The sequence below is a fragment of the Ruditapes philippinarum genome, unplaced genomic scaffold, assembly GCF_026571515.1.
Source record: "Ruditapes philippinarum isolate M1 unplaced genomic scaffold, ASM2657151v2 ctg18075_1_1_1_1, whole genome shotgun sequence".
NCBI classification, from domain to species: Eukaryota; Metazoa; Mollusca; class Bivalvia; order Venerida; family Veneridae; genus Ruditapes; species Ruditapes philippinarum.
In genome coordinates this window covers 1-15,596 of record NW_026862777.1, presented here as the reverse complement: position 1 = coordinate 15,596, position 15,596 = coordinate 1, and the positions used below count along the sequence as shown (strand labels likewise).

General features: G+C 32.5%; 2 protein-coding genes across 2 annotated transcripts; one reads left to right on the top strand and one right to left on the bottom strand.

The window, feature by feature from the left end:
• The first annotated feature begins 308 nt into the window (after positions 1-308).
• LOC132720167 (uncharacterized) lies at positions 309-5,633 on the top strand. Its single transcript, XM_060704209.1, has 6 exons — positions 309-574; positions 1,289-1,424; positions 2,009-2,094; positions 4,489-4,580; positions 5,056-5,115; positions 5,447-5,633. The coding sequence occupies exons 2-6, from the start codon at positions 1,290-1,292 to the stop codon at positions 5,494-5,496; spliced, it is 423 nt and encodes a 140-aa protein (XP_060560192.1). The 5' UTR covers positions 309-574; position 1,289; the 3' UTR covers positions 5,497-5,633.
• Positions 5,634-8,061: 2,428 nt separating this feature from the next.
• LOC132720168 (uncharacterized) lies at positions 8,062-9,291 on the bottom strand. The gene has a single exon (XM_060704210.1). It carries the CDS (start codon positions 8,905-8,907, stop codon positions 8,344-8,346), a length of 564 nt encoding a protein of 187 aa, XP_060560193.1. The 5' UTR covers positions 8,908-9,291; the 3' UTR covers positions 8,062-8,343.
• Between the last annotated feature and the right edge of the window lie 6,305 nt (positions 9,292-15,596).

Below are 15,596 nucleotides of genomic sequence, written 5' to 3'. Positions count from 1 at the left end.
CAAATCTTTTTGTTTTTTGTATATATTTATGTATATGTGAGATAATTGTTTCGTTTTGAGCATCGGTAAGTGAATTACCCATTTAACGCCAAATCCTTTAAAACATGCGCTCCAAGTCACACCAGAATACTGTTTCATGGGTTTCATATCCGAGTTTATGTCATTGGCGGCATGACATGCTAATTAGGTGAGAGGATATAAATTCCATCATTTTATGAAGGTTGGCGTCAAGCGGTGTGTTTCAATAGCTCTCCGAAATGTTACAGAAACATTCAAATCCTCGGAGGCTTTTTATATCTGTCCGATTATCATGCATACTAACGCGAAAAAGGTCGAATATTTCAATTCCCTCTGAGCCATAGAACAGCTATCATCCAAAATTAATTATAGACAATGATATTAACGATATTTCCAAAATAAAGGTTGCTAATGGTTGCCAAATACGTATCGACTATCGAAAAAGCTGGATATATAAGCTATTCTACCATAATATATTTGGAATATCACGAAACATATTCTCTATATTTGCTAGAACATTGGATAGAACTGTTTGGAGGATTTCTTACTTGCTCATGTAATGTTATTTTTTTTAAATAATTTATTTATTATATTTTGAATTAATTTTATAATTAAACATTTTTTTCTGTTTCATTATCTCCATACGACCAAGAAAAAAATCGTTGTACAATGTCATCTATGTTATGTATCTGATCGCCCGTCAGTTCATCTCACCGGGCAAACATTCAGTTGTTTTCATTTTTATTCTGTCTATAATTCCAGTTAAAAAGAAAGTAGGAATTCACTTAAAGTGTTTATCTTAATAGTTAATGTGCGACGAAATAGGTCATAAACATCCTTTATACAAGTAAGCAAAATTTTATTAAATCTTAAAACATTGTTAAATTATCGTATTTAAAAATATAAGTTTTATTGAATTAAACATAGACTTACTGCCGTGATCCGGATGGTAAACTATAATGTACAAAAACCTCCACCACCGTTGGGACATTGAATTCATAGCCAGTTTATCACAGGAAGAAAAGATGATCATTTATAGTTTATAAAGTATTAAATATTCTCTGTCTGTGGATTGTAAAGTTATTTGTCTACATTTTGATTAAAATAATCCGCATGGCCAACTGAAATGTCTATAAATATCTTTCAGAATGTATCGGCAACGCTCAATTCTTAAAATGAGTAAGGCAGTATTTTTATCATTTGTTAGTTTTATATTGTATCATCAACAGTTATTTCTTCATTATCAATTATATTCTTTATATTCGAAAAGCATGTCCAAAGTTCCATCTAGGAAAGAATGTCAACAATTCTTTACTTCTCTTGACAAGACCGGCGATGGGAAACTTCAACCAAGAGAACTTGTTTCCGCCATGGTACTGGAAGGCTTCAACGAAAAAGAAGTGATGGTATCGTGTATTTTTGTATTGTTTTTCTCTTTCTTTGCATGCATGCAAGTGTATGCGTGCGTTGTGATTGTGCGCGCTCGCGTTCGTGAATGTTTTCTTCTTTTTACAGGTGTTGAGTGGTAGGTAAAGTGTTGGTTTATCCTATATTTACACATCCATACAGTTTGTCCCATGTATCAAAATGCCATGTTTAGTGTTGAACTATATTAAAGCCGATTTTTCCGCATGTTTCATGAGCTACAAAACTGCTGATCGTGTAGATTGAACTTAGACGAATGGCATCAGGAATATTGTCGTCTATCGTATCAACTATGGTCAAAATAAACTACATACTTCGCCAAGTATACGAATACTCGAATTCAAATTTAAAGCTTACCGTTCTGAGATATCCGAGCAAACTGCAAAAAAAGTAAAATGATAGTTTCAGTATTAAATGTAGCTCTTACAAATAACGTAAGAGATGCTGTTTTATTTATAACCACTTGTATAAACAGATACTTTCCTTTGTTTTGCTTTCTTGATAATTGCTCTTGCTTATCATTTCATTATATATTACATAACGTGGCATATTTAATGTATTTTAGAAATGGTTTGCTGACATTGACAAAGATTGTGACAAAGTAATTACATATGAAGAGTTTATAAACGAAGTGTGTAAAGTACCAAGAAGGTAAAAAATCAACTTGCTACTGGAACCAAATATTTTTATGCTCCCCAAAGGATGAGGATATAGTCGCCGCATTGTCCGTCCGTCTGGTTGTCCGTACAAACCCAGAGGTACTTTTGTGACATGGAGAACAATAGGTTACAGTAAATTCTCTTTGATCCTATTCATTCCGTTTTTACTTGTGTGTCAGTTTTAAGCATTGTGTGACTAAAAATAGCTTAAAAGATCAAAGTCTACGTCAGTACGTCCGTCCGCCCGGTTTTCCGTCCGCTTTTCTTGTCTGGGATATGACTCTGTAACAACAAGAGGTATCAACATGTAACTAGTAGGTTGATAGATATCATTGGAAAGAAGTGCAGTGCAAAGACACATAACTCCACCTTGCCTAATTTTGGAGTTATTGCCGTTTGTTCATATTTTCACTTTGAACTTTGTCCGGGACATAACTGTTAAACTACATTTATTTTATGCTTTTCAGTGGATTACTGATTTATCCGTGAAAATTATATTTGATAATTTCACAGTGAAAATTATCAAAATATAATTTCACTTTTTTTCAATGACGAAACTACTTTTTTAAGATTTTCCCCATGTGGTACCCCAATTTTATTTTTACTGACAATTCTGACAATGTCAGGCTGTTAAAAGAAATAGCAAAGCTGAAATAGATAAATAACTTAAATGTCAAAAGTAATAAAGAGAGAAAACTTACTTCTATTCCTTCAAATTCCAATCAGCAAATTTCGTCTCTAAATTTTTTTGTTTCGTTTTTACAGTCTGAAAAATACATTCCTTCCCCATGCAAAACTGCTCTTGATGACATTTGGGCATATTAAAGTATCCTACGAGCAATAACTGCCGTATGCTTTATGAAAAATTAAAAAGCATTGACAGCCATCACTCGTAAAATAAGTAAAATAACCCAGCGTTCCTTATTTTCCATTTTCCTAGCTCCTTTTCTGAATGTTTTCACCTCTGTCAACACTTATTTTTTGTCTGTTACAATCCTCAAATAAGTTTTCTTTCTTTTAAAAAGGTGTATGACTAACAAATCCAAATTATATCCTTCTGAATCTTACACAATTATTTTCCTCCCATGAAATACACAACTTTAAAAAATGGCTGCCGCTTACATTTTACAAAGCCAGGTCTAATATAAATTCGCAGTAAGTAACAGAAATATGGATGGATGGTTGGACTTTTTCTCCTACAAGAATTGTTTGTTTTTATTATTAAAACAAGGGATCATTCATATTTTTTTAATAAAATGAATAAATATCACCGTCATTTAACCTTGATTAGCGGACTTATTTTTCAGCTCAAGACTTCTTGTTTTAAATGAGAAATTCCGTCTAAATGTGGCTCTCAATGGGGGAAACAGATTTTAATATTAACATTAAAATTATGGAAATTTCGTTTAAACTTGTTTTTAAGCATAAAATAAAAAGAAAATTTGTCTGTTTGTTGTGTAAGATGTAATTTTATTTCATCTCGTGAACTTTAAAAACAGTATTCTCACTCGTGGCTACGCCACTCGTGAGAATACTGTTTTTAAAGCCCACTCGATGAAATAAAATTTCATCTTACACACAAACAAACAAATATCCTCTATGTATTTGAGATATCAACATGGAACTTTGTAGGTAGATAGATCTCATGGTAGATATTATTGGGTAGACGTGCAGTGCACAAAAACCGTAATTCTGCCTTGTCTAAGTTTGGAATTATTGCACTTTGAAGTTTGTCCGGGACATTACTCTGAAACTACAAGAGGTATACTTTTCTGTGTCCAAAACCTATTCGGAGAGCATCACCGGTTCAACCGGTTCTTGTTAGTCTTGCCAAAAGTAAAGAGATTTCCGTTCAGTCTGGCCAGGCTCTAAACTGTGTTAATCTTACTTTTTGTATTTTAATATTAAGATATATATAACTTTGAATAAGTTGCACTGGTCAAATTTAACCTTCAACAAATCACTTTCACAAAATCGGCAATTACATTTACATGCCTAGGAAAATGTAATACCGTACGAAAAAAGAAACATACGGTTTTTGCATTTTTTGATGGTTCCATTGATTCCAGCACTTTTAAGAGTAGAAAATTGAGTACAGATCAAGTCGGTGCTAGGGGAGGCATGAGGGATGTTGCATTTTTCATTATTCCTCATGTACAGACTCGATCAAACCGAATCTACAATTTTTATGTAATTTTGCTGTTTTAATGCTTCTGATGGATCAGTTTTTCCAGATATTTATAAAATGACACTTAATAATAGGCACCGAAAAAAACTCAAAGGAAAAAAATAATGCAAACTAGTTTCAATTTATGAAGTCACTTACTCGTATATATTTGATAGTATCAGTTTAATCAGAAATATGTTATATTTCAATATGTTACAGGCAAACTATTGACGAAATATTTGATAAAGCTGACTTAGACCATTCTGGTAGCTTGTCAAGAGATGAAATGGAGAAAGCTTGTGCATTAGCAGGTAAAATAATTATAAATAGAAACGTTATTATCACGTTTGTAAAACCCAATTTTAGTTATTTATTTTTGTTGCATACTAAAAAAACCTTATGCATCAATAAAATACATACACACTGTACATTTATTTAAATATATTTTTATAAATAAATTAATCGACTGTTATGTTTCTTTCTGCATTGCAGTCCCTCAAAATTAATAAATGGTCCACGTAAAACAAATTAATACAATTTGTGTAAAAAAACTTGTAAAAAACCAAATTGCTTTGCCAAATGGTGACCGTGCTCTGCCTTGTGCCCTGTCCTGTCTTTGTTTGGGGTCCTCCTGGATTCCTTGTCTCTCGTTCTTATTGCTGGGTCGTGTGGGCTTGCGTTCATTGAACGTCACCTTTCCTTGTTGATCTTGTTTATCATATTCTTCAAATTCTGCCACAGTTATTTAAAAAAAAAAAAATATTCACAAAAATGACGTTTTTTAAGGTCTTACAGATAAAAATGCGCTCAAAAAAGGCTTTGAAAAGGCGGATAAAGATGGATCAGGTTATTATTTTACTTTTACCATGTTATTTATATTTGATAACAGGTACAAACACATACTTTAAGGTAAGGTAATAAACAATGCTTTTTTGAAGTGATTGCCAGGAGCAAAATACATGAATTAATGTTTAATAAGGTTCCTCTTTTGTCCGGCACTTGACTTTGATATAAAACTGGAGCGATATTATATTTTTATTTATGTACATATAAATATATATTTATCTAAAATGAGAAAATGTTTTTTTACGAGGATATTTTCCCGCCGCCTTTATTTGTAGTAGGCAACTTGGTTCATGTTGTATTGTACACATGCTTTATTTGTTGTCTATTTTAGGCTGCATTGACAGAGCTGAGTTCATTGAGTATATGGACAGTACATACTAATTAAAGTCTTTGAAACAGTGACCTTTTATTGATTTCGAATTACATCTGGGACAAGAAATATTTAAAGACCTTTTATACTGTACAGATCTTTCAGCAAGATTTTTTATGGACTTCTACAATAAAAGATGTCAATATTATGCTTGGTTTTGTTTTTTTTAATGAAGGAAAAAAGCTTATTTTCATTCATTTTGGTTCAAAATTATACCGTACTTTAGCTGAATTTGCAATTTTCACACAATTCAAACAATGTTCTAGGAAATCATAAAACGTAGAACAATGCACTTGGTATTTTTATTTAAAGAAAGATGCCCTGTATATGATAGGCAAGGGCTATTTTGGATTTAGGAAACGTTTCTCAAATAATGAACTTACCGAGGCTCAGAAGTTACTCGTTTGTATTACTATACAAAGTCACGTGATCCCCCGTGCATTCATTAAGTCTGATATTTTACAATGGAGATGCTGAAGGGCTAAAAGTGAAACGTTTAGTTCGTGCGACCTCTTAAAGGCTGCGCTACTTTGCCATATTTGGATCAAGCATGCCTGGGAAAACTTATTCTATGCGAACTAATCATATTTATCTTGAAATGACTGAGCTGTACCAATGACCCTGACTGTTAATGACTAATTTGTTTCTACAACAAAATGTGCTAAGAATTGTTTGCCGAACATACCATCCTAAAAAACGGACTAATTGATATTGTATCTATATTTTACCATTACTATTTTCCGAAACATGACAGAGTTAAACCTTCACAAAACAATAAGCTACACAACGTTTCATTGCAAATATCTAAGTTTTACTTTTGCAATTTTAGGTGTTGCTACTTTAGATGAAGATAACTTTCAGAAAACATAAATCTACTGCACTAGATTTATTTACAAACCCAAATTGTCCGCCCTTTTTGAAGCATTTCAAAGCAAAACATTTCGGCTAACCAATGTGTACCGATTTGTTCCGGTTAGATCTGTCAGGCCGGTTCCGAGTCAGGATTATAACAATAGTCACAACAAATTTGTAAAATTAAATAATTCTTTTAATTTTTTTATATCACTCAAATACTAAATTTATTTGAGAGTCAATGATGAACATATACATGTTATAAACAAATACATGTAATGAATACAATAAATATTACTTAAAATACCTTAATATCTTTATCTTTCATTTCTAAGACTGTTATTCGATTTATAGCTTTTATCTTTCTGTTATCAATTTCAGTTATATTTTACGTTATCTTTCCCGTTATCTTTTCCGTTATGAACCTTTAATTGAAATTCGGTCTATATATATGCTTCTTTTGTGTACATATAAAAAGGATTTCCCGTAAAAACTGGGTTAATGTGACGTCACATTATAATTATAGTTAACAAAATGGCGGATTAATTTCAGACAATATTTGATTATGAAGAAAAGTGACAAATATATAATAAACAATTAATCATGGCAGGATAAAAATGTAAGTTAATTTAAAGATGAGACAATAAAGTTATGTTTAAATGTTATCGCTGAATATCGTATCAGCATGGTAAACAAATGCGGTCAATGAAACGGAGTGGGTGGGGAACAGTCTAGCACTACCCCAACCTTTCAAAAGAATTGTCCCTATTCTTAACTGTGGTAAGATTATAAATATTATTATTGTTATTAGCAACACCTTAAATTAACATATATAAATATAACAGTATTACATATTCAATATTGAAATCAAATGTTATTAATAATTATTTTACATGAATATTTATATATTTTTGTAATACTGTCCATAGTACATTATTAAATATACCCTACAATAATGAATTTGCTATCAATAGTTAAATATATGATATTGTAAGGTAAAACATATTAAAAAATAACGTTAATGTCAACATAAAAGAATATATATATAATAATCATTATTTTGTCCAATGTTTATAAAAGTTTTCATTATTTACACTAATGTTTCATGTAGGAATACGAGGAAATGAAAAAGTAGATGCTTTAGCTAAACAATCATTAAATTTTCAAAAAACTGACTTATTGTTACCTGCTTGTGATTTTAGACCGGCTATAAATAAACTCGTATCATCTGAATGGAAAGCAAATTGGGACACTGCCGTTTTTAATTAACTTCACGATATAAATCCATCTCTTGATGTGTCACCATCTCTATCTCTGTCAAACCGCCGTAATCAAACAGTTCTTCTTCTATGCCGAATTGGACACACTAAAAATACCCATTCTTATCTCCTTACAAATGACAATGCCCCTTTCTGTGTAGGTTGTAATGAAAATTTTACTGTCAAGCATTTTCTTCTTGAATGTCATGATTTTTCACAGGCCCGTGATAGATTTTATTCTGTAAATTCACTCAAAGAACTTTTTAATACAATTCCATCAAAAAACATAATTGATTATTTGAAAGAGATAAACTTGTATTCTAGGATCTAATTGGTTCCTTTCTATTGTCATTTACAAAGTTTTACATAATATTTCAAGCCTATTATAGCATTCGGCACGATATGCCCATTTATGTGTTGACGTGCCGTAAAATCCAAACAAACAAACAAAAATTGCTTGGTATATCATTTTTCTCTTTCTGTTTTCCTACTTATTAAACTTTTCACTTTTTCTATTTCTTCATCCTCTAATTTTTCAATTCGTTCTTTCATCTCTCCGTTTTAAATTTCCTCTTTTTCTTTACTCTCCTTCTCTTGTTTACCCTTCTTGTTGTCTATATCTTTTCTCTTTTCATCCCTTTGTTTATTCTCCTTTTCCTTATATTTTCTTACTTCTTCTTTTCTTTTCTCCTCCTCTTTCCGTTTAATTACTTCTTCCTTTCTGTTTGTCACATCTTTAACCTTAATCTATTCTTCCTGTCTTTTTGTTTCCTCCTTACGTTTAATCTCTTCTTCCTGTCTTTTTGTTTCCTCCATATGTTTAATCTCTTCTTCCTTTCTTTTTGTTTCCTCCTTACGTTTAATCTCTTCTTCCTTTCTTTTTGTTTCCTCCTTACGTTTAATCTCTTCTTCCTGTCTTTTTGTTTCCTCCTTACGTTTAATCTCTTCTTCCTGTCTTTTTGTTTCCTCCTTACGTTTAATCTCTTCTTCTTTTCTCTTTGTTTCCTCCTTACGTTTAATCTCTTCTTCTTTTCTCTTTGTTTCCTCCTTACGTTTAATCTCTTCTTCTTTTCTTTCATTTCTACTCTTTTCCTCCTTATCCTTTTCTATTTTCTCAATCTCATCAATCTTATATAATTCTACCTCCTTTAAAAAATTCTCCTCCTGAAAGTTTATGAAGTATTCCTCACTGTCTGTCTCTTCCTCACTTTCACTTTCGCTTTCACTTTCACTTAAATTAATTTCCTTTTGTAATATAGTTGGCGGCTTTGCGGGTCTTGTTTGAACTCTCGTACATGTCTGATGATACATATCAATACAAAATTTAACTTCAGCTTTTTTAATGAATTCATCCAGTTCTTTTTCAGCTTTTTTCCAACATCTCCATTCATTTGATTAAATAAAAAAATCATCCTTTCTTGCCCTACAGTTGTGTGGATTATCATTTCTCCGGAATATCGTTTTACAAATATTACATTTGAATGAAATGCCGCTATGCTGTTCTGTCAAATGGCTCATACACTGTCTTCTTGCAGTGAAATACATATCACAACATAACCCGCACTGGAACCTCTGCAATGACAGTAAATTATTCCTTTTTGAATCACTCTGCTTTTCAATCATTTACATTCAATATACAACTTAAATTTATTTATTTTATTATTATTATTATTATTATTACAATGTATTATTATTATCATTTTACATCAACCTTCAGTTTAATCATTTCTACCAGTATACAGCTTAAGTTTATCATGATGTACAATTTTTGTTTTGGCATGTGGACTTGTTTTTATTCTATATAAAACATCATTTATTTTATCAATAACTCTACATGGACCTATCCAAGGCCTTTGAAATTTTGGACTTAATCCTTTTCTCCTGATTGGATAATAATACCAAACATTATCTCCAGATTTAAAAGAATTGAATTTTAGATTAACATTATAATGTGTTTTCATACTCTGACTTGCAATATCAAGATTCTTGCGAGCTATTTCATGTACTCTATTTATCTGTTTCTCAAGATTTACAATAAATTTTGTTTTGTTTTGTTCTTTTTCAGCCATATCAATTTCTGGAGTACCAAATATCATATCTACAGGCAATCGTATTTCTCTTCCGATGTGCATCATAGATGGAGTATAACCAGTTGACGACTGAATAGAAGATCTATAAGCCATCATAACAAGATCTACATGTTCATCCCAGTCTTTTTGATTGGATGAGACATAAGGTTTAAGGTTCATTGAACGCCGCCTTTCCTTGTTGATCTTGTTTTTCATATTTTAAGCATGTTAATTATAGTAGAAATTTGTTTCTCTTTAAAACCATTTCCATGTGGGTGAAAAACAGAAGAGCGTGTCTTCTCTATGCCTAGTAATTTGCACATTTCTAAGATCAACTTAAATTTAAAGGTTTTTCCTTGATCAGTATGACATATCAATGGACAACCCCAGTGACTAATATATCTATCTACTAAAACATTAGCAACAGTACAAGCTTCTAAATTTTCAATTGGATAACACTCTGTCCATTTACTAAACAAATCTCCAACAACCATAAGATATTTATTCCCTTTATTGGTTTTAACAAAAGGACCCATAAAATCTATTGCAATCCTTTCATTAGGTGAGCCTACATTATATGTTTGGAGTGGAGCCTTTGATGCTCGCAATGTACCTCTGCGACTATTACATACATCACATTTCTTACTCCAATTTTCTACATCTTTTCGAAGTGCGAACCAAAAATATCTTTCTCTTACTTTATGTAAAGTTTTCTTAACACCTAAATGAGCTCCAGATTTTCCATCATGTAACTGTTTTAAAACAAGTTCTCTATGTGACCTAGGAATAACAAGAAGTAATTTAAAAGTAGAACCATCATCACTTTCCCATTTTCTGTACAAAATATTGTTCTTAATAATCATTGAATCAAGTCTAGCCCAGTAATATTTCAACTCAGTATCATATTTAGAAATTTCTTGCCAATCTGGTTTTATTCCATTTGTTATAAAATCTTTTATCAATTTGATATTTGAGTCAGCATCTTGTATAGCTACCAAATCAAAATCTTGTAATGTTAAATTGACATCATTTATACCAGATATACACTGAACATCATTTTTATCATTTCCCTGACTTGTACTAGGTACATCAATGGATCCTATCAAAATATTATCTTTATCTTTTTGATAAGTATCTTTTACCACAGATATACTAGCAACATCTACTTTTGATGGTAATGTATCTTTACTATGTGAAAAACCATTTAAATCAAATTTCGATGATGAACTTTTGTCAATATTATGGCTAACAGAACAATTTTCTGAAATAACCCCCTTTATAATATGACTAACACCACCTGTATTTTGTTTCAAACATTTTTCACTACATGTATCTTTATTCTGAAACTTTCCTTTCATTTTAGATTCATCAGGATGAAAATAATCAAACCAGCAAACAAGACCTAACATCAGCATCCATATACAAGAATTTGATAGAAGAATTCCATGTACAAGGACAAATATAAATAACAAGGCAAGGGAGATAAATATGCTACAAGTACCAGTATCAGTCAACACTGAGTTGTCTCCCTTAGAACAAATTTCATCACTAAATACCATATTTGAATCTATTTTATCATTATCTGTAATCTGTACACTAGACACCATAGAAATTTTACTATGTGCCTCTTCTACCCTAGAACAATATCTACAATTCTCTTCTAGACAAGGGCGTCTTGACAATGCATCAGCATTTGCATGTACTTTACCACTTCTATGTACAATTGTAAAATCATAAGCACTTAGAAAAGTTAACCATCTTGCCAATTGACCCTCAACATTTTTAAAATTTAACAACCATTTTAAGCTTGAGTGATCTGTTCTTATTATCACATGTCTACCATAGATATAATGATGAAAAAATTTAATTCCATTTATAATAGAAAGAAGTTCTCTTCTGGTAACACAATAACGCCTCTCAGTTTTTGTAAAACATTTACTGTAATAACCAATAACCTTTTCTTTTCCATCAATGCATTGTGATAAAACCATTCCTTGTGCTGAGAGAGATGCGTCACAATCAAGAATAAATTGATCAGTTTCTGTTGGAAATGCTAATATAGGAGCATTTGTCAAAGCCTCTTTAAGTTCATGAAATGACCTATCACATTCAGGTGTCCAAATAAACTTTCTACCATTTTCAGCTAATTCATGTAATGGTTTAGCAATTTTAGCAAACTGATATACATAAGACCTGTAATAACTTGCTAAAGAAACAAAGCTTCTAGCTTCTTTGGCATTTCTAGGGGTGGGCCAATCTTTTATTGCTTGAATTTTCTTTGGAGAAGTACCTACACCATTTTCACTTATAGTATGGCCTAGAAATGTAACCTCTTTCTGGAAAAGTATGCACTTTTTAGGATTTAATTTCAAGTTTGCATCTGTTAACCTTTGAAATACAACTTCCAAACTACAAAATAGATAAATACAGAATCCCTAAAGAAAGCCCAACACGGCAAAATTGAAAATGTTGCAGGCTCGGTTTGATTGAGCCTGTTCATGGACGGTACTGGAAAGTGCAAGTTACCGTCCACGCCCCCTAGCACCGGCGTAAGCAGAATTCAACATTTAACATGACCTGGTAAAATTTAGAATTTTGAAACATCCGCAGATGTGTTCATATGGCGGTTATCATGGAACCTTCAATGTGACACTTCCGTGCCATTCCATGAAAAGCGGCATATGGTCCCCAAGTAAAAAATGCGTTTGCCCTAAACGAGAAAACAATGGGCGGAACTAAATAAAAAGGAATTTTGAAAGGGGATCAGAGGTTATGAAGCCTGCGTATCACAGATTAGACGTCAAAAGACAAATTTAAAAAGCAGGCAACATATCCTAAGGGTGATTCAACATTATTCAAGTAGGAATAATGGAACCACCCAAGTGGAAAATGCCGAAAAGTTGAAACTAAAAATACCACAAGCACAACAATACTGTCGTGCTGAACGATCTTCAAGGATCGAAAATATAACATCATTGATTAAATGTACGGGGAGTCCTTTTACAGCCGCCACACGGCACAAATAACACGGATGTGATCATAAAATAGATAAATACAGAATCCCTAAAGAAAGCCCAACACAGCAAAATTGAAAATGTTGCAGGCTCGGTTTGATTGAGCTGGTAAAATTAAGAATTTTGAAACATCCGCAGATATGTTCATATGGCGGTTATCATGGAACCTTCAATGTGACACGTTTGTGCCATTCCATGAAAAGCGGCATATGGTCCCCAAGTAAAAAATGCGTGTGCCCTAAACGAGAAAACAATGGGCGGAACTAAATAAAATGGAATTTTGAAAGGGTATCAGAGGTTATGAAGCCTGCGTATCACAGATTAGACGTCAAAAGACAAATTTAAAAAGCAGGCAACATATCCTAAGGGTGATTCAACATTATTCAAGTAGGAATATTGGAACCACCCAAGTGGAAAATGCCGAAAATTTGAAACTAAAAATACCACAAGCACAACAATACTGTCGTGCTGAACGATCTTCAAGGATCGAAAATATAACATCATTGATTAAATGTACTGGGAGTTCTTTTACAGCCGCCAAACGGCACAAATAACACGGATGTGATCATAAAATAGATAAATACAGAATCCCTAAAGAAAGCCCAACACGGCAAAATTGAAAATGTTGCAGGCTCGGTTTGATTGAGCTGGTAAAATTTAGAATTTTGAAACATCCGCAGATGTGTTCATATGGCGGTTATCATGGAACCTTCAATGTGACACGTTAGTGCCATTCCATGAAAAGCGGCATATGGTCCCCAAGTAAAAAATGCGTGTGCCCTAAACGAGAAAACAATGGGCGGAACTAAATAAAATGGAATTTTGAAAGGGAATCAGAGGTTATGAAACCTGCGTATCACAGATTAGACGTCAAAAGACAAATTTAAAAAGCAGGCAACATATCCTAAGGGTGATTCAACATTATTCAAGTAGGAATATTGGAACCACTCAAGTGGAAAATGCCCAAAATTTGAAACTAAAAATACCTCAAGCACAACAATACTGTCGTGCTGAACGATCTTCAAGGATCGAAAATATAACATCATTGATTAAATGTACTGGGAGACCTTTTACAGCCGCCACACGGCACAAATAACACGGATGTGATCATAAAATAGATAAATACAGAATCCCTAAAGAAAGCCCAACACGGCAAAATTGAAAATGTTGCAGGCTCGGTTTGATTGAGCCTGTTCATGGACGGTACTGGAAAGTGCAAGTTACCGTCCACGCCCCCTAGCACCGGCTTAAGCAGAATTCAACATTTAACATGACCTGGTAAAATTTAGAATTTTGAAACATCCGCAGATGTGTTTATATGGCGGTTATCATGGAACCTTCAAAGTGACAATTCCGTGCCATTCCATGAAAAGCGGCATATGGTCCCCATTAAAAAAATGCGTGTGCCCTAAACGAGAAAACAATGGGCGGAAGTAAATAAAAAGGAATTTTTTGGAAGTTGTGTGTCAAAACTTTTAGAATGACAGATAATATCATCTAAATATATGATCACAGTTTTCCATAAAATACCTGTGAACACCATTTGCATTAAGCGGGTAAATGTGGCAGGAGCATTACACAAACCAAACGGTAACCTTTTCCATTGCCATTGTTGACCTCCTGGTATTGAAAATGCAGTTTTATATCTATCTTTTTCATCAACATCAACTTGCCAGTAACCCGATTTCATGTCTAGACAAGACCACCATTTAGAACCAGACAATGCCTCAATACTATCATCAATTCTAGGCAGGGGTTGGGAATCTTTTACTGTTACGGCATTTAGCCCTCTATAGTCACAACAAAAACGTAAAGACCCGTCTGATTTTATAACTGTTACCACCGGTGCATTCCATGGACTATGGGAACATTCCTCAATTATGCCATCATTTTTCATTTTCTTAATTTCTTCTTCAACAGCATTTCTTTTAGATAATGGTATCCTATAAGGATATTTCCTAACTGGCTTAGCATTTTCTGTATTAATGGTATGAGTAATTAAAGAAGTATGACCTATATCAGTGGAATCTTTACTGAATACATTTTGATGTTTAATAAGGAATTTCCTTAATTCCTTTATTTGCTCGAAATTAAGATTTGTAGAAGATTTTTCAAACATATCAACTAAATGATCAGGTAATTCACCTTTTTCCACCCTATCCTCAGTATTTACTACATTAACATGTTCAGTTTCAACCAACTGGACAGTTTGCAATGTGGCAGTCATTGTATCTTTAAATAATTTAACTGACTTTTCAGAAAAATTAGCTATTCTTATGGGAACAGTACCCGATTTTGGATTAACTAAAACTTTTGCTACCATTAAACCTGTTTTCTGAGAAAAGCTTTTATCTGATATGACCAACCATTTATTTCTGCTATAATATTGAATTGAGTTAAATATTCACCTATATCAGATAATCCATCATAATTCTGTGGCTTTATTTTAAGATTATTTCTACTAGCCATGTCACCCATATTTTGATTTGTATTTATATCCATATTTGATCTATTTGTATTTGAAATAGCATGCCTTGGATGAAAAGATATTTCATCATCATTATCATCATTATCATCATCATCATCATCATCATCATCATTTTGCATGTTATGTTCTCTAGTATTAATAGCTGAAACCTGTCTTTCTAATGTATCAATCTTTTCTTGTAATTGTGAATTCAAATTACACATAGTTGTACTCATTGTTTGTAACATGTCTGACATTGCAGAAACCTTTCTTTCTAAAAATAAATTACTAGAGCTACTTTCACCTAAAAAATCATTATTTTCATCATTACCCTCCATGATAAATTCAAAACTATATGCAAATAACAATATCAAAACCTTATATGTAATAAATCTTTTCTTATTTTCTATTTTCAGAAACCAAGCTGACAGTTACCTGGTGGCAAATGAT